General features: G+C 44.3%; 1 protein-coding gene across 1 annotated transcript in view; it reads right to left on the minus strand.

The window, feature by feature from the left end:
- Window positions 1–4,088: 4,088 nt before the first annotated feature.
- The window catches only part of LOC126209855 (serine protease 44-like), a 122,754-nt gene continuing 105,999 nt past the window's right edge, over window positions 4,089–20,843 (minus strand). The window contains exon 3 of the mRNA XM_049938982.1: window positions 4,089–4,424. Coding sequence (XP_049794939.1) covers window positions 4,089–4,424 — 336 coding nt within the window. The remainder of the gene's footprint in view (window positions 4,425–20,843) is intronic.

Consider the following 20,843-nt stretch of genomic DNA (forward strand, 5'->3'; position numbering starts at 1 on the left):
CTAACGCGAACTGTACAGAAGTTATGACGGTTTTATTTCACATAGTTTAGTAATTGGCACTCTCTATCAGTGATTTGCAGAGTATGGATGAGATGTACAGGGTCTAAATGGCTTCAAATGGTTCAAATGGCTCTGAGCGCTATGGGACTCAACTGCTGTGGTCATAAGTCCCCTAGAACTTAGAACTACTTAAACCTAACTAACCTAAGGACAGCACACAACACCCAGCCATCACGAGGCAGAGAAAATCCCTGACCCCGCCGGGAATCGAACCCGGGAACCCGGGCGTGGGAAGCGAGAACGCTACCGCACGACCACGAGATGCGGGCGTACAGGGTCTAAATCAGCTACATATTTACGAGGATCACTCCAAAAGAAATGCACACTATTTTTTTAAAATACATATTTTATTCTACACGTTTGAAAGTTTTACATTGTGTAGATACATCCTTTAGGAACCATATTTCCGTTTCTCCACATAATTTCCATCCCTCTCAAGTGCATTACGCCATCTTGGAACCAGCGCCTGTAACCCGCACAGTAAAATTCTGGACCATCTTCTTGAAGCCATTGTTTGGCAGCGTGCACAAGGGCGTCATCGTCTTCAAACCTTATTCCACGAAGAGAGTCTTTCAGTTTCCCAAAGATATGATAGTCACATAGAGCCAGGTCAGGACTGTAAGGCGGGTGTTTCAGTGTTGTCCATCCGAGTTTTGTGATAGCTTCCATGGTTTTTTGACTGACATGTGGCCGTGCATTGTCGTGCAACAGAAAAAAATAGTGCTTTTGCCGATGTGGTCGAACACGACTCAGTCCAGCTTGAAGTTTCTTCAGTGTCGTCACATATGCATCAGAATTGATAGTGGTTCCACTTGGCATGATGTCCACAAGCAAGAGTCCTTCGCAATCGAAAAACACTGTAGCCATAACTTATCCAGCAGAAGGTGTGGTTTTGAATTTTTTTCTTGGGTAAATTTGCATGATGCCACTCCATTGATTGCCTCTTTGTCTCTGGTGAAAAATGATGGAGCCATCTTTCATCACCTGTCACAATTCTTCCAAGAAATTCATCTCCACCATTCTCGTATTGTTTCAGAAGTTCGTTGCTTACCATGTTTCTTGTTTCTTTGTGAGCCACTGTCAACATCATGGGAACCCACCTGCCATAAACCTTTTTTAACGCCAACACTTTCAGTATTCTGCAAACACTTCCTTCCCCTATCCCAACGTAGCGTGACAATTCGTTCACTGTGATGCGTCTGTCAGCAGTCACCAATTCGTTAACTCTCGGCACATTGTCTGGAGTGTGTGCAGTACGAGGCCTGCCGCTGCGAGGACAATCCTCAATATTGCCGTGCCCGCTTTCATCACGTAACCTGCTTGCCCACCGACTAACTGTACTGCGATCGACAGCAGCATCTCGGTACACCATTTCAACCTCTTGTGGATGTTTCCCACTGTCTCGTTTTCACAGCACAGGAATTCTATGACAGCACGTTGCTTCTGACGAACGTCAAGTGTAGCAGTCATCTTGAAGACATGCTGCGACGGCGCCCCTCACGGGAACAGGTCGAACTAAGTTTGAAAAGAAGCGGGAAGGATGTATCTACACACTGTAAAACTTTCACACATGCAGAATGAAAACTGTATTTTTACAAGAATAGTGTGCATTTCTTTTGGAGTGACCCTCGTAAATCTTCTATTCACCCAGCTATTATGTGTACACAGAATAAGTAAAATTTCGCTATTTGATAACCTGTCCTGGCGTTGCACTTTTAATGACGAGTAGTGTGCCATACTTTTAAATTTACCGATTTACGAAATACTAGTAACTGGATCAGACAACTTAGCATCCCACTTGGTAAATGAATCGACTTCATTTTCTTGCGGTACGATGGACGTGGAAGAATTATGGGCAAATTTTAAACACATTGTAAATCACGCATTGGACAAGTATGTGCCGAAAAAGTGGGTTACGGACGGAAAAGACCCACCGTGGTTTAACAACGCAATTAGGAAAATGCTCAGGAAGCAAAGGCAGTTACACTCGCGGTACAAGAAAGATCGGGAGAATGAGGACAGGCAAAAGTTATTAGAGATTCGTGCTGCTGTAAAAAGAGCGATGCGCGAAGCATTCAACCACTACCACCGTCATACCTTAGCAAAATATCTTGCTGAAAACCCAAGGAATATCTGGTCTTACGTAAAATCGGTAAGCGAGTCGAAGGCTTCCATCCAGTCACTCACTGATCAGTCTGGCCTAGAAACGGAAGACAGCAAAACGAAAGCTGAAATTTTAAATTTAGCATTTGAGAAATCTTTCACGCAGGAGGGTCGTGCAAACACACCGCCGTTTGAGTCTCGTACAGATTCCCGTATGGAGGACATAGTGATAGACATCCCTGGGGTTTTGAAGCACCTCAATGGGTAAAAAATAAATAAATCGCCAGGTCCTGATGGGATTCCCATTCGGTTTTACAGAGAGTACTCTACTGCATTGGCTCCTTACTTAGCTAGCATTTATCGCGAATCTCTTGCCCAACGTAAAGTCCCGAGCGACTGGAAAAGTGGCGCCTGTATATAAGAAGGGTAGAAGGACGGATCCTCAAAATTACAGACCAATATCCTTAACATCGGTTTGTTGCAGGATTCTCGAACATATTCTCTGTTCGAATATAATGAATTTGCTTGACACAGAGAAGTTGCTGTCTATGCATCAGCATGGCTTTAGAAAGCATCGCTCCTGCGAAACATAACTCGCCCTTTTTTCACATGATATTTTGCGAACCATGGATGAAGGGTATCAGACGGATGCCATATTCCTTGACTTTCGGAAAGCGTTTGACTCGGTGCCCCACTGCAGACTCCTAACTAAGGTACGAGCATATGGGATTGGTTCCCAAGTATGTGAGTGGCTCGAAGACTTCTTAAGTAATAGAATCCGTACGTTGTCTTCGATGGTGAGTGTTCATCGGAGGTGAGGGTATCATCTGGAGTGCCCCAGGAAAGTGTGGTAGGTCCGCCGGCCGCGGTGGCCGAGCGGTTCTAGGCGCTTCAGTCCGGTACCGCAGGTTCGAATCCTGCCTCGGGCATGGATGTGTGTGATCTCCTTAGGTTAGTTACGTTTAAGTAGTTCTAAGTTCTAGGGGACTGAAGACCTCAGCTGTTAAGTCCCATAGTGCTCAGAGCCATTTGAACCATTTTTTTTTTTTTGTGGTAGGTCCGCTGTTGTTTTCTGTCTACATAAATGATGTTTGCTGATAATGCTGTGGTGTACGGGAAGGTGTCGTCGTTGAGTGACTGTAGGAGGATACAAGATGACTTGGACAGGATTTGTGATTGGTGTAAAGAATGGCAGCTAACTCTAAATATAGATAAATGTAAATTAATGCAGATGAATAGGAAAAAGAATCCTGTAATGTTTGAATACTCCATTAGTAGTATAGCGCTTGACACAGTCACGTCGATTAAATATTTGGGCGTAACATTGCAGAGCGATATGAAGTGGGACAAGCATGTAATGGCAGTTGTGGGGAAGGCGGATAGTCGTCTTCGGTTCATTGGTAGAATTTGGGGAAGATGTGGTTCATCTGTAAAGGAGACCGCTTATAAAACACTAATACGACCTATTCTTGAGTACTGCTCTAGCGTCTGGGATCCCTATCAGGTCGGATTGAGGGAGGACATAGAAGCAATTCAGAGGCGGGTTGCTAGATTTGTTACTGGTAGGTTTGATCATCACGCGAGTGTTACGGAAATGCTTCAGGAACTCGGGTGGGAGTCTCTAGAGGAAAGGAGGCGTTATTTTCGTGAATCGCTACTGAGGAAATTTAGAGAACCAGCATTTGAGGCTGACTGCAGTACAATTTTACTGCCGCCAACTTACATTTCGCGGAAAGACCACAAAGATAAGAGGGATTAGGGCTCGTACAGAGGCATACAGGCAGTCATTTTTCCCTCGTTCTGTTTGGGAGTGGAACGGGGAGAGAAGATGCTAGTTGTGGTACGAGGTACCCTCCGCCACGCACCGTATGATGGATTGCGGAGTATGTTTGTAGATGTAGATGTAGAAATAAATAAGCGACAGATCAGAGAGGCGTGTGAGTGTTTATTGGAGGGCTGAGCTGCGCCAGCAGGAAGCCGGCCAGCAGAGTTGCCAGCGAGCTGGCTCTTCGCCGGTGGCTGGCCGACCGAGGCTCGGAGTACCTGTGCATCGTATAGTCGATCCAGTCGCGGTAGAAGCCGACGAACATGTGGATGTTCCATACAGCCGGCGCGCCGCAGTACCAATGCGTGCAGTTCTCGTAGAGGGCGCCCACGACTAGTCCGAACTGGATGAACTGTCCTTCGCAGAAGACCGGGCCGCCGGAGTCGCCAGTACAGGCGGACTTGGTCTTCACGTCGTGGGTGCAGAGGCCATTATCCTGTGGGCACGGACGGTCCGATTCATTTACCAGCAGACAAAAGGGTCAACCGTATCAGGGTGACCCTGCGACCCTGAAAGACTGCCAAAGTTACCTGCAGTTCTTCCTAAGCAGATTTATGTAACTTTTTTGAGTAGGTTTATAAAAAAAACGTTTCTAGCAATTGTAGACTTAGAGAAAGCTTTTGACAATGTTGACTGGAATACTCTCTTTCAAATTCTGAAGGTGGCAGGGGTAAAATACAGGGAGCGAAAGGCTATTTACAATTTGTACAGAAACCAGATGGCAGTTATAAGAGTCGAGGGACGTGAAAGGGAAGCAGTGGTTGGCAAGGGAGTGAGACAGGGTTGTAGCCTCTCCCCGATGTTATTCAATCTGTATGTTGAGCAAGCAGCAAAGGAAACTAAAGAAAAATTCGGAGTAGGTATTAAAATCCATGGAGAAGAAATAAAATCTTTGAGTTTCGCCGATGACATTATAATTCTGTCAGAGACAGCAAAGGACTTGGAAGAGCACTTGAACGGAATGGATAGTGTCTTGCAGGGAGGATATAACAAGAACATCAACAAAAGCAAAACGAGGATAATCAAATGTAGTCGAATTCAAAAAAAATGGTTCAAATGGCTCTGAGCACTATGGGACTTAACATCTATGGTCATCAGTCCCCTAGAACTCAGAACTACTTAAACCTAAACACAACACCCAGTCATCACTAGGCAGAGTAAATCCCTGACCCCGCGGGGAATCGAACCCGGGAACCCGGGCGTGGGAAGCGAGAACGCTACCGCACGACCACGAGCTGCGGACTGTAGTCGAATTAAGTCGGGTGATGCTGAGGGAATTAGATTAGGAAATGAGACACTTAAAGTAGTAAAGGAGTTTTGCTATTTGGGGAGCAAAATAACTGATGATGGTCGAAGTAGAGAGGATATAAAATGTAGACTGGCAATGGCAAGGAAAGCGTTTCTGAAGAAGAGAAATTTGTTAACTACGAGTATAGATTTAAGTGTCAAGAAGTTGTTTCTGAACGTATTTGTATGGAGTGTAGCAATGTATGGAGGTGAAACATGGACGATAAATAGTTTGGAGAAGAAGAGAATAGAAGCTTTCGAAATGTGATGCTACAGAAGAATGCTGAAGATTAGATGGGTAGACCACATAACTAATGAGGAGGTATTGAATAGGATTGGGGAGAAGAGAAGTTTGTGGCACAACTTGACGAGAAGAAGGGATCGGTTGGTAGGACATGTTCTGAGGCATCAAGGGATCACCAATTTAGTATTGGAGGGCAGCGTGGAGGGTAAAAGTCGTAGAGGGAGACCAAGAGATGAATACACTAAGTTGTGCCAAACTCCTCTTCTCACCAATTCTATTCAATACCTCCTCATTAGTTAAGTGATCTACCCATCTAATCTTCAGCATTCTTCTGTAGCACCACATTTCAAAAGCTTCTATTCTCTTCTTGTCCAAACTATTTATCGTCCATGTTTCACTTCCATACATGGCTACACTCCATACAAATACTTTCAGAAACGACTTCCTGACACTTAAATCTATACTCGATGTTGACAAATTTCTCTTCTTCAGAAACGCTTTCCTTGCCATTGCGTCTACATTTTATATCCTCTCTACTTCGACCATCATCAGTTATTTTGCTGCGCAAACAGCAAAACTCCTTTACTACTTTATGTGTCTCATTTCCTAATCTAATTCCCTCAGCATCACCCGATTTAATTAGACTACATTCCATTATCCTCGTTTTGCTTTTGTTGATGCTCATCTTATATCCTCCTTTCAAGACACTGTGCATTCCATTCAACTGCTCTTGCAAGTCCTTTGCTGTCTCTCATACTGTCTGAAATTTTATAATTTTTTCAGTAGGCTTATCAAAATAAAGTACTGATGAAAAATGTTACTAAATGAAACACACTGCTAGAAAAAAAATGCAACACCATCAAGGACTGTGCCAAGGAACCAGGGTGTAACATGGATATGTTGAGGGGTTGTAGTGTTAGTGGTTCATTTGTCACAGTAATCGGCGCTCGGGAGCCTCAGTGTATCCTCACAATTTTGACGTTGTAGTCAGTTACTGTGCTGAGTATAGAGGTGGACATAATACAATGAAGGCTTTCACGACCAAATGTTTTAGCTACCGAGAATTATTCTCGGTTGTATGGCGCGGTCCATGAATCTCTTCTATCCCTGAAGTTTCATTCAAAGCTACGTTGGACATCTTCGGAGGTGCTCCTGGTTGTTCTCAGTCTTGCCGATTGACGAGTCGGACGTCGAAGAAAAGCCTAAATACCGTGGAAAGTAGGCGTGGTCTGGATTTCACGTGATATCAGAGATAGACCTTTTTAAAGATAAAATATATCCGTCGATCATAGTACGTCAAAGATAAAAACTTCTAATCGACTCTGTAGCGACACTGTCCATATATCGCTGAGTTTCATAGCTTCTTCTTTTCTGTTAAAATCACCCCATGTTTATATATTTCGATGGCTACTCTATATAGCAGCGATAATAGTTCGACATAGCACATAAAACTTCAGTTTCCGAAAATTTCACTACGTGATCACCCAACTGAAGAGCATGTTCCGCCACGGCTGACTTGTCTGTTTTCCCTAGTCGGCAAAGACTTTTATGTTTCTTCAACCGTGTATTCGCACTTCTCTTTGTAGTTCCAACGTAGACCCTGCCACATGCACACGGAATCTTGTACACACCACTTGCAGACAGAGGGGGACGTTTATCCTTAACGGAACGAAGTGCTTGGCCTATTTTCTTAGTTGGTCTGAAAATCGGTCGAACGTTATGTTTCCTGAAAATCTTGCCGATTTGATCCGTTACTTTTTTGATGAAGGGTATAGAAACCGTGTTCTTCCATCGCTGCGTCCTTTCGTTATCCTTAGGCCTCCTGTTATTCGGCCGCAAAACTCTATTTATTTCCTTACTAGAGTACCCATTCTTCTCAAAAGCCTGCTTTAGATGTTTTAACTCGGCGTCCAGGTATTCCGGCACACAAATCCTTTTAGCTCTGTTCACTAGACTTTTAATTACACCTCTTCTATGTTGTGGATGATGATTGGAATCCTTATGCAAGTATCTGTCGGTATCTGTACCCTTCTGAAAGACATTATGTTTCAAGCTGTCATCAGTCTGTCTCATAACGGAAGGATATTGCATTGTCTTTCTCCATTTCCATCGTAAAATGGATTTTAGGATTTATACTATTTAAATAACAAAAGAATTCCTCAAGGCTTTTTTACCATGTGACCAAACCACAAATGTATCATGCACGTGTCGATACCATCGACATGGTGTCTTATTCGCTTTTTGCAGAGCTAATTGTTCGAATTTTTCCATGTAAAAACTGGCGATCGTACGACTCAGTGGGTTACCCATGGCCACACCATCAAACTGCTCATAAAACACGTCTTCCCACTGGAAATGACTAGAGGTAAGACAGTGTCTGAAAAGAGCAGCAAATCTGCTGGGAAAACATCCGCTATGTAAACCATAACTTCGTTAAGCGGAATCATAGTAAATAAAGACACTATGCCAAAACTGACAAGAATATCCTCAGGAGCCAAAGCTATTCCCTCCAGTTCCTCAATGAAATGACATGAGTCTTTTACATAAGAATCAGTTCTGCCAAAATGTGGTTGTAAAAAGGTTGCCAGATTTGCAGTATTCACGTTAAGGTGCAACTGTGCGCCACCAATGAGCACATACTCGTGTTGAACAGCTTCGTCCGTTTGTATGGGCTCACTATATGGCTCTGTGGGAAGCCGGATGGACGTATAGAAGGATTCCTACAGATGCTGGGCACAACTAGTGTGTCACTACTTTCGGCAGTGGTCTGTGGAAAATTCTCACACCTACAGGTCATGCTCTGGACGTCTGTAAGATTGATGCATTGTGCAAGTAGCACCGAACATCTCCCAGGGATGAAATCTGAGCACGTGCTGCACCTGCTGTGTCATCAGGAATAGTGAGATAAGGGGGATCCTACGACAGTTGTAATTTATTCAAGATGGCGGACCCTCCTCCCACCCCTGTGGGTTTCCGTCCGTCCCTGGTAGCTGAGTGGTCAGCGCGACAAAATGTAAATCCTAAGGGCCCGGGTTTGATTCCCGGCTGGGTCGGAGATTTTCTCCGCTCAGGGACTGGGTGTTGTGTTATCTTAATCACCATCATTTCATCCCCATCGACGCGCAAGTCGCCGAAGTGGCGTCAAATCGAAAGACTTGCACCTGACAAACAGTCTACCCAATGGGAGCCCCTAGTCACAAGACATTTTCATTAACATTTACCATGAGTTTCCATCTCCCCACATCCCCCTCCCCCACCCATTCACCATTTCCCCTCCCCCCATTCCTACGCCACTCCTTCCTTCCCCTTCTTCCGCCAATACAGGAAAAACATTGGCAGTAAAAATCATTCAGCCTGTCCTGAACTATTGGTGTGGAAGCACTTATGGTAGTTAATTTTCTTTATTTTGGCTGATATCCTACAGGAAATTGGGTGGGAAATGCTTGCAATATGTTCAATGGACGAGATGCTGACGTTGAACAGAGAGGACTTTAATAACTGTATTACCTGTAAACATTCAACTGAGGATTGTGTCCATAGCGCCCTATGTGAGCATTGTAAAAGGAAGATAATCGAGGAGCGTAAGGAAAAGAATACTTTCAGCAAATAATGGTGATGTAGTAGTGCGATGGGCTGAAGATGCTTTTCACAACTCACGCAGATAGTTGCTTGTGCAAGAATTGTCTAACTTTTTTGAAATGGCCAGTCAATATACCTAAGAGACTAAAGTGTGGTCTTCAACAACCCCAGCCTTACTGACCACGTTCACAATACTGCCACCAGAGAGTGCTTAAATTTTTGATGGGAACCAATGGAAGCACTGTATCCAGTCATGTGATTGTGGAGTGAGGGATATAAAGCGATCACGGTAGCCTGCCTGTCTCAGTCAGCGGAAGGAGCATGAAGCATCAACAGCAACAGCCAGGTTTGTCCAGCGCCTCCCAGCAGAATAGGAAGAATCAAAAGAGTAAGAACTCCTTACATGTCTTTCTATTGCTACTGATTTTTCTTTGTCCAGCTCCATTTCTTTGTCCAACATGTAATGGTTCCTCCTCTTTCTTGTTCAACAGCTAAAGTGACCTCCAGCATATCTAGACCTGCGGCAGCACCAATGGCATCCAGCTCATTGGGACCTGCATCAGCCTTCAGCTTGTCAGGACCCAAACCAGCAACATCATCCCCCAAAGTCTTGGGACTTGCAGCAGGGGTGGTGACCTTGAGCATTTGGGACACTGTAATGAATCTGCTCAGCATGTTGGGGGCAGGACAAGGAGCTGCTATTCTCCATATCACTCATCGATGAAGACAGCATGTCTCTGACTTGCAGAAGTCCACTGGCTATTTCAGACAGCACGGTGCAAGTCAGTATGGGCTCCAAATGCGCACCACCCTTTGAATCATGCAATACCCTACATCAATACTCAGAAGACTATGGAGTATAACGAACCTCTGTTTGCCCTCGACATTTACAGTGCTGGCCTGATGCTACTGTTACGTCTGCCACAGACGGCCCCTGCCAGGCAGACTACACTCAAGGCACCCCTGTGTACCATAGAACATACACAAGCACTTGCAGGCGCAACCAAGAGGAAAACAATGTGAGACCTGAGTTTCTCCTGGCGTATACAACTTTCAAATAACTTCCGGGAATTCAGACAGGTAACACTTTCAGCGACCGCCGATATTTCGGCGGGAGAACACCCCGCCATTTTCAAGGCAAACTGCAACGGACAGGCGGCGTACATACAAATTTAATTCCTCGGTTCTCCGACAGAAGCAGGAAAGATAACACACACACACACACACACACTGAACACTAGTGCCACCAAAGATGACCAAAGTCAGAGCTATCGATAGTGAGACTATGAATTCGCAGGTGAGGCAGCATTGACTCTGTTCCTCTGTTTTTTGACAAGGGAGAGAGCCGGATTCCAAACAGAGTTTAAACAGAAACCTCCATCCCTGTTAACGAGGTTGCTCGCTAATTTAATCTCAACTGCCTCACTAATGACACTGTCCCAATAGCTGGACGTGCATGCCAATATCTCGGTGTTATTATATAACATGGGGTGACCAGTATCCAAGCAGTGTTCGGCAATTGCAGATCTATTTGGCTGCTGTAATCGTGTGTGCCGTTTATGCTCAGTACATCTGTCCTCCACGGTCCTGATAGTTTGACCAATATATGCCATGCCGCAGCTACAAGGAATACGATATACACCCGCCTTACGCAGTCCAAGATCATCCTTAACGGAACTCAAAAGTGCTCTAATTTTAGATGGAGGTTGGAAAACACATTTCACATCGTATTTCCGTAAAATACGACCGATCTTATTGGACGTGTTTCCTACGTAAGGCAAAAAGGCAGTAGACTTAGGTGTTGACTCAGAATTATCATCAATCACCCGATGTACAGTTGGTCGATAGCGCAACGCACGTTCAATCTGTCTATCACTATAACCGTTTTGACGAAATGTAACTTCAAGATGGGACAGCTCAGCTGACAAAGTCTCAGCGTCAGAAACGACATGTGCCCTGTGTACCAAGGTACGAAGTACCCCTTCACGCTGAGCCGAATGGTGACAACTATTACCTTGTAAGTACAAGTCGGTGTGAGTACGTTTCCTGTAGACTGCATGTCCCAATGATCCATCATCCTTCCTCCTAACCAACACGTCGAGAAAGGGAAGGCAACCATCCTCTTCCACCTCCATCGTAAAACGAATGTTCGGGTGGATCGAGTTCAGATGTTCTAGAAAGACATTCAAATCCTCCCTACCGTGAGGCCAAAAACGAAGGTATCGTCAACGTATCTAAAGAAACAGGCGGGTTTTAAAGGCGCCGACTCCAATGCACGTTCCTCGAAGTCTTCCATAAATAAATTTGCGATCACAGGAGACAACGGACTACCCATCGCAACTCCATCTGTCTGCTCGTAATACTGGTCATTAAATAAAAAGTAAGTGGATGTCAACACATGCCTAAAGAGATTAGTTAAATCAGCAGCAAACCTGGCTTCAATTAACCGCAACGAATCAGACAGAGGAACACGAGTGAAGAGAGAGACCACATCGAAACTCACTAAAATATCAGAGTCATTCAGCCTCAGTCCCTCCAAACGACGTAAAAAATCAGCTGAGTTCCTGATCACACAGTCCTACTTGTGGACTCAACAGAGAAGCAAGATGCTTGGATACACGATATGTCGGAGCGCCGATGTTACTCACTATAGGACGGAAAGGAACCCCTTCCTTATGAACCTTTGGAAGGCCATATAACCTAGGGGGAACGGCACTATAGGTGTTAAGCCTCTTGATTGTATCCTGCGACAAACCACTTTTCTTCAGGAGGCTGTTGGTCTTTCTCTCAACACTTTTCGTGCGGTCAGCATCGATTCTGTGATACGCTGAGTCAGATAGTAAACGTTGCATCTTTTGTACATAATCATGTTTATTTAAAACAACGGTGGCATTGCCCTTGTCAGCAGGTAAAATAACAATACTGGGATCAACTTTGAGAGAGCGTAAAGCAGCCCTCTCTGCTGCTGTTACATTACTCTTGGGTGGACGAGCCCTAGTCAAAACACGGCATGCCTCCCTCCTAACTTCCTCTGCAGCGTCAGGAGGTAGTTTGCAAACTGCCTGTTCAATTGAACTAATAAAATCAACTACCGGCAAATTTGTTTTCTTTGTTTGTATATAGTGATTGTTCGAGAAGTGTAGTTCAGTTTCAGTAAACGACATTATACTAAGTGTTCTACAATACTGAGTGTTCTTCACTATCTGTCTCACTAATGTGTGTGATGATGCAGCGCTCAGAGTGAAATCTGGAGACCGATCCACTTATTTACAGCAAACCATTGCAGCGAACCTATTTGGATTAAGGATGGTGAAATTTTATGCGTTAGAAAGAATGGAGCGATGTCTACTATGTATTCACGCTGTGTACAGTGACGTTGTGAACCATCTCCACATGTGTAGTGTATGTGTAGATGATCTGCAACTGTGCTTTAGTTCTTGTATCAAGGCAGTGCCAAAGTGAACTCCAATAGCTACGGAGTCCATTCACGATAAAGCTGCAGATAGAATACCCGAGTTTTCAGACGCTCCAATCAGTTTGAAATAAATCCATGCAGAATTTAGTGCATTGCAAAAAAGAATTATTCGTGGAATGCTCTGAAAAAAGAATCAGTGGATGTTTTTGTTAATGTCGTCCATCCTACAGCGCCAAAGAAACTGGTATAGGCAGGGGTATTCAAATACAGAGGTATGTAAACGGGCAGAACACGGTCGGGATCGCCTATATGTGACAACAAGCGTCTGGCAGTTGTTAGATCGGTTACCGCTGCTACAATGGAAGGTCATCAAGATTTAAGTGAGTTTGAACGTGGTGTTATAGTCGGCGTACAAGCAATGGGACACAGCATCTCCGAGGTAGTGATGAGGTAGGGGTTTTCCTGTACTGCCATTTCACGACTGTACCGTGAACATCAGCAATACGGTAAAATATCAAATGTCCGACATCGCTATGGCTAGAAATAGATCCTGCAAATACTGGACCAATGACGACTGAAAACAATCGTTCAACGTCACAGAAGTACAATTCTTTTGCAAATTGCCTCAACTTTCAGTGCTGGGCCACCAACAAGTATCAGTGTGGGAACCATTCAACGAAACACCATCGATATTGGCTTTCGGAGCCAAAAGCCCACTTGTATACCCTTGATGACTGCACGACACAAAGCTTTACACCTCGCCAAGGCCCGTCAACACTGCCATTGGACTGTTGATGACAGGAAAGGTGTTGCCTGGTCGGACGGGTCTCGTTTCAAAATGTATCGAGCGGATGGATGTGTATGGGTATGGAGACAACCTCATGAATACACGGACCCTGCATGTCAGCAGGGGGCTGTTCAAGCTAGTGGAGGCTCTGTAATGATGTGGGGCGTGTGCACTTGGAGTGATATGGGTCCCCTGATACGTCTAGATGCGACTCCCACAGGTGACACGTATTGTAAGCATCCTCTCTGATCACCAGCATCCACTCATGTCCATTGTGCATTCCGACAAACTTGGGCAATTCCAGCAGGACAATGCGACACCCCACACGTCCAGAATTGCTACAGAGTAGCTCCAGGAACACTCTTCTGAGTTTAAACGCTTTCACTGGGCACCAAACTTCCCAGACATAAACATTATTGAGCATATCTGGGATGCCTTGCAGCGTGCTGTTCAGAAGGGATCTGCATCCCCACATACTCTTACGAATTTATGGACAGCCCTGCAGCATTCACAGTAACAGTTCCCTCTAGCACTACTTCAGACATTAGTCAAGTCCATACCACGTCATGTTGTGGCACTTCTGCATGCTCGCTTAGGCCTTACACGATATTAGGCAAGTGTACCAGTTTCTTTGGCTTTTCCGTGTCTGTCTCTCTCTCTCTCTCTCTCTCTCTCTCTCTCTCTATATATATATATATATATATATATATATATATATATATATATATATATATATATATAATAATGGGTACATGTTTCATTATTATTGCAAGTGTTTTCCTTCTATAGAAGCACAATGCACTGCAATACCTGATGTAGTCAGTATCATGGCAGGACGGGGGAAGCATCCTTGTCACAGGGACTTTGTTGTATGCGATGGGTCCAGTGATTGTGTGGAAGACCAGAAGAAGAAGAAGAATGGGATGCTCCTTCCTGATAATATGTGAGCGGTGACTGTGGGCCCATTCAATTGCAAAAAGACAAATGTTCTCATGTCATTGCTAACACATCCAGAAGGCGTCCACTTTGAACACGTATGTGTGCTCTCGAAAACGCTGTTTCATCCCAAATACCAACTATTGCAGCAGATATTACAAGGTGTCGATGGTGTGATATACGTGACGTTCACTGAAAGCAGTGATATCCCTCCGCCAGAATATTAAACAGCAGAAGACAAGTATCCTACAAATTTCAACGCTACCGAGATTGTAATACTCACCTGTGAGGTCATCTACTAGTTTACGAAAAAAGGATCCATTCAGCAGTTGACATTCGGATGCAGTCCCGTATACTTTGACTTTAAAAGAACTATCGTCAGTATTACGTGCGAATTACTTTCCATCGATTGATTTAAATATTGGAGAATGGAGTATTGCGCTGATTGTGCTGGAGACATACAACAGCATCCCCAATAGCACAGAAACTAACAAACTGCGTCTGGAAATTAATAATAAAAAAGAAATTGTGGGCATAGAACCCAGTGCATATGATACTGAAGATTTAAACGATTTTCTGGAACAATCTGGAAAAGCGATTGAGCTACATTCAAACACCAATACACTTAAATCCGACATAAGGACTCTGAATGCAATGATTGACTTTAACGAGAAAGACACAACTGGATGACTAGCATAAACTCCCCGTCAGTGTAACATTGCAATGAACTCCTATCTCAACGATTGATTTAGTCGTCAGTTTATGGATTCTTCCCGTCAGCTGGATCGGAGCATAAGATTTTCGAGACTCTCACCAATGCTGTATACCTCCCAGCCACAGTTCTGACATTGGATTTTCTGGAGCTGCGTATTGTGGACTTGAGTAATCAACTTCTTAACTTTGGTGGTGAAGATATCATTGTGCGACTACATCTAAGAGCGAATGGGCATAAGGTACAAAACTACCGCACACAAACTACGGCATTGCAGTTCATAGTAGGACCATAAGGTGACAACACATGCGAACTGTGAGTTTCTGGAATCATTGGTCCTGAAACCCTGCAATGACGTCTCTCAGTATATAGTCCCTGTAGAATATGATGAGCGAATTATATGCCAATCATTGTAACAGATAGCATAAAACAGAATGAAGTAGTTCAATCAAGACTGATAGATATACAAATTGAATTTGAATCTTCAGAGAAGTTCCCAGACTACACTGCAGAATATGCTCTAGTTCTACTTGACCATGTGTTTAACTGTTGTCTACTCAAAAGTGTTGTGCAGCGAGCCATATAAATGAACAGGTGTTGTATTATGCCATACTCAGAGCATTGCAGAATGGCTTCTCAGACTGTTTTCATTATTGCGGATGTTCAAGGTTTCTATGATAATGAAAACAGATGGTTTGTATTTAAAGATATTGCATTCACAACATTCACAGAAGATGCTGACGTAAAAGAGATGTTCTCAGCAAGCATAGCATCACCGAAGCCTTTCATGGATGTGAAGTGTGCTAAAACATGGAGGAATGCAAAATGGTTAACACGTGCCTCCCATGGAATTCCCTAGGACAATGCTGGTACACCCTATAAAGATATGGTGACATCGTTTCAATTACTTAACTACACAGATACCATCATCTACATCAAAGGATGTGTGGAATCCACAAGTATGCAGCTATGCAAGACCTGGAATTCTACGAGTGCCCTGCTCTCCATATTTCAAGAAGAAGAAGAAATGGCAACATAGTGTTCTGTCTATTTACCAAAATGTAAAATTACTTTAAAATTGGACGAGGAATAAATGGACTGTTACCTTACATTCTGTGTACCTTTTTTTTACTGGTTTCACCCTACTCACACTTTGATAGCTATATACACTCCTGGAAATGGAAAAAAGAACACATTGACACCGGTGTGTCAGACCCACCATATTTGCTCCGGACACTGCGAGAGGGCTGTACAAGCAATGATCACACGCACGGCACAGCGGACACACCAGGAACCGCGGTGTTGGCCGTCGAATGGCGCTAGCTGCGCAGCATTTGTGCACCGCCGCCGTCAGTGTCAGCCAGTTTGCCGTGGCATACGGAGCTCCATCGCAGTCTTTAACACTGGTAGCATGCCGCGACAGCGTGGACGTGAACCGTATGTGCAGTTGACGGACTTTGAGCGAGGGCGTATAGTGGGCATGCGGGAGGCCGGGTGGACGTACCGCCGAATTGCTCAACACGTGGGGCGTGAGGTCTCCACAGTACATCGATGTTGTCGCCAGTGGTCGGCGGAAGGTGCACGTGCCCGTCGACCTGGGACCGGACCGCAGCGACGCACGGATGTACGCCAAGACCGTAGGATCCTACGCAGTGCCGTAGGGGACCGCACCGCCACTTCCCAGCAAATTAGGGACACTGTTGCTCCTGGGGTATCGGCGAGGACCATTCGCAACCGTCTCCATGAAGCTGGGCTACGGTCCCGCACACCGTTAGGCCGTCTTCCGCTCACGCCCCAACATCGTGCAGCCCGCCTCCAGTGGTGTCGCGACAGGCGTGAATGGAGGGACGAATGGAGACGTGTCGTCTTCAGCGATGAGAGTTGCTTCTGCCTTGGTGCCAATGATGGTCGTATGTGTGTTTGCCGCCGTGCAGGTGAGCGCCACAATCAGGACTGCATACGACCGAGGCACACAGGGCCAACACCCGGCATCATGGTGTGGGGAGCGATCTCCTACACTGGCCGTACACCACTGGTGATCGTCGAGGGGACACTGAATAGTGCACGGTACATCCAAACCGTCATCGAACCCATCGTTCTACCATTCCTAGACCGGCAAGGGAACTTGCTGTTCCAACAGGACAATGCACGTCCGCATGTATCCCGTGCCACCCAACGTGCTCTAGAAGGTGTAAGTCAACTACCCTGGCCAGCAAGATCTCCGGATCTGTCCCCCATTGAGCATGTTTGGGACTGGATGAAGCGTCGTCTCACGCGGTCTGCACGTCCAGCACGAACGCTGGTCCAAGTGAGGCGCCAGGTGGAAATGGCATGGCAAGCCGTTCCACAGGACTACATCCAGCATCTCTACGATCGTCTCCATGGGAGAATAGCAGCCTGCATTGCTGCGAAAGGTGGATATACACTGTACTAGTGCCGACATTGTGCATGCTCTGTTGCCTGTGTCTATGTGCCTGTGGTTCTGTCAGTGTGATCATGTGATGTATCTGACCCCAGGAATGTGTCAATAAAGTTTCCCCTTCCTGGGACAATGAATTCACGGTGTTCTTATTTCAATTTCCAGGAGTGTATTATGCACCTCTGTCCAGATACTGTGCCTCAAATCCTTCTGAAGCACATGTGGTATAATTTTAGACATATGTGCTAATGTCTCTGGAAGTGGACACAGTCACATGCTGTCTGATCCCACAACCTAATGTGTGCTGCATGATAAGCGAAATCTCATACAGCCAGTACATTTTGTTATTGTTATTGTGGTATTCAGTCCAAAGATTGGTTTGATGCAGCTCTTCGCGCTACTCTATCCTGTGCAGTGCTGCAAATTATATCCTTCTGAATCTGCTTAGTGTATTAATCTCTTGGTCTCCCTCTACGATTTTTACTCTCCACGCTTTCCTCCAATACTAAACCAGTGATCCCTTGATGCCTCAGAATGTGTCCTACCAACCGATCCCTTCTTCTAGTCAAGTTGTGACAGAAATTCCTCTTCTCCCCAATTCTATTCAGTACCTCCTCATTAGTTACATGATCTACCCTTCTAATCTTCAGCATTCTTCTGTAGCATCACATTTCAAAAGCTTCTATTGTGTTCTTGTCTACACTGTTGATCGCCCATGTTTCACTTCCATACATGGCTACACTTCGTACAAATACTTTCAGAAAAGACTTCCTAACACTTAAATCTAAACTCAATGTTAACAAATTTCTCTTCTTCAGAAACGCTTTCCATGCCATAGCCAGTCTACACTTCATATCCTCTCTACTTCGATTATCATCAGTTATTTTGCTCCCCAAATAGTAAAACTCATTTACTACATTGAGTGTCTCATTTCCTAATCTAATTCCCTTGGCATCACCTGGTTAAGTCGATTACATTTCATTATCCTCGTTTTGCTTTTGTTGATGTTCATCTTATATTCTCCTTTCAAGACGTTGTCCATTCCATTCAACTGCTCTTCCAGCTCCTTTGCTGTCTCTGACAGAATTACAATGTCATCAGCAAACCTCAAAGTTTTTATTTCTTCTTCATGGACTTTAATTCCTACTTAAAATTTTCCTTTTATTTCCTTTACTGCTTGCTCAATATAGAAATTGAATAACATCGGGGATAGGCTACAATCCTGTCTCACTCCTTTCTCAGCCACTACTTCCCTTTCATCCCCCTCGACTCTTATATCTGCCATCTGGTTTCCGTACAAATTGAAAGTAGCCTTTTGCTCTCTGTATGTTTCACGTGCCACCTTCAAAATTTGAAAGGGCATATTCCAGTCAACATTGTCACAATCTTTCTCTAAGTCTACAAATGCCTTTCCTTAACCTATCATCTAAGATTAGTCGTGTAGTCAGTACTGCCCTATGTGTTCCAAAATTTCTACAGAACCTAAACTGATCTTCCCTGAGGTTGGCTTCTACCAGTTTTTCTATTCGTTCGCAAAGAATTCGTGTTAGTATTTTGCTACCATGGCTTATTAAACTGATAGTTTTTTTGGAATTGGAATAATTATATTGTTCTTGAAGTCTGAAGGTATTTCACCTGCCTCATCAGATGGAAGAGTTTTGTCATGTCATGGCTGGCTCTCCCAAGGCTATAAGTATTTCTAATGAAATGATGTCTACTCCCGGGACCTTGTTTTGACTTACATCTTTCAATACTCTGTCAAACTCTTCACGCAGTTTCATAGCTACAATTTCATCTTCCTCTACATCCTCTTCCATTTCCATAATATTACCCTCAAGCGCATCGCCCTGATATAGCCTTCTATATACTCCTTCCACCACTCTGCTTTCCCTTCTTTGCTTATAATTGGTTTTCCATCTGAGCTCTTGATATTCATACATGTGGTTCTCTTTTCTCCAAAGGTCTCTTTAATTTTCCAGTCTTACCCCTTACATATATTTTGTTATTCTCCATCTTATAGGTGTCTTGCACACTTTTTTATATATACAGTGCAGTGGGGATAGGTTTCCAGTAAATAACACAAAGATACATGGTAACGAAATTCATTTATTCAGTTCTCACAGATGTATAGATAGTTTGGTTCTTGAAATACAATTTGGTTCTTTTTCACAATACTGATAGAATTCGACTCTTCAGATACTATAGGTTCTTTTTCACAACACTGATGCAGTCTGGAACTTTCTTGTAAAACTTTTTTTTTCGAGACAGAGATACTGTTTTATTTCGACACTATTACTAATAGTAATAACTATGACTCGAGGAAACCCTCTCACAGTCCACCCAACAACAGGCCACATGGGGTAGTTGCACGGTCTGGGGCGCCTTGCCATGGTTAGTGTGGCTCCCACTGTTGGAGGTGTGAGTCCTTGCTCGGGCATGGGTATGTGTGTTGTCTTTAGCCACCTTTTGACCTTTGGTGACCTTCAAAGACCTTACTGTTGCACATCATTGGATTCGTCTTGATAGCCGCTATCATAAAATAAGTACCAAACTATAGCATCCCACTTAAAAAAACAAAGTTGCCCTTCGTATCTCTGATGCGACTCCACCTAGCAACAAAAAACCAACGTCATATTGTGGCCCCTGTTGTCCCATGCAACATTTGTCCCACAAACCTTTCAGCTACTATCATACTTTCAGAGTTAGATGGCAATAGTTAGTGACTCGTCCTGTATATTACATGTACATATTTATGTATTACATGTATTAAAATATACATATATTACAGTATGACATTATGACTGTAATTAATGTGTGGACACATACAGCGCCTATATTTGTAACACACATACATACATGTAATAGTGAAATGTTGTTAGCAACTGGAAAAGTTCTATTTATGGCTTACTGGTTTATGATTAGAAACTACTACAGAAATTGACTTCTGAATGACAATTAACAAGGCTTGAGCTCAGTGGGAAGGGGGGGGGGAAGAGGAGATGGACAGAGGGGTGAGAGAAAATGGACAAAGAAAATGGGAAGGAGGTGATGGACACAGAGAGGAGGCAGGAGGGGATGGAGTGAGAGAGAGGAAGGAGGAGAAGATGGACACAGAAATGGAGAGGAAGAGATGAACTGGGAGAGTGGCAGAGAGAGGAGGCAGGAGGAGATGGAGAGAGAGAGAGAGAGAGAGAGAGAGAGAGAGAGAGAGAGAGAGAGAGAGAGAGGGATGGAGGAGGAGAAGATGGAGAGAGGGGGGAGGAGGAAGAGATGGACAAGGAGAGGGTGAGGGAGATGGACCGAGACAGGGGAGTGAACGAGGTTATGATGTGTATCCAGTTCCCATACACATCAGAAACGTGTGCTTTCTTGCTTTTTCTTTTCCATTTGAGCAAACTGAGCTACGGCCAAGTGTGACTCGGTATAGCTAGTTATTTACTGGACTATGGCTGGACTATGATGAACCGAAATCCCAG

The sequence above is a fragment of the Schistocerca nitens genome, chromosome 10, assembly GCF_023898315.1.
Source record: "Schistocerca nitens isolate TAMUIC-IGC-003100 chromosome 10, iqSchNite1.1, whole genome shotgun sequence".
In the NCBI taxonomy this organism is placed as follows: domain Eukaryota; kingdom Metazoa; phylum Arthropoda; class Insecta; order Orthoptera; family Acrididae; genus Schistocerca; species Schistocerca nitens.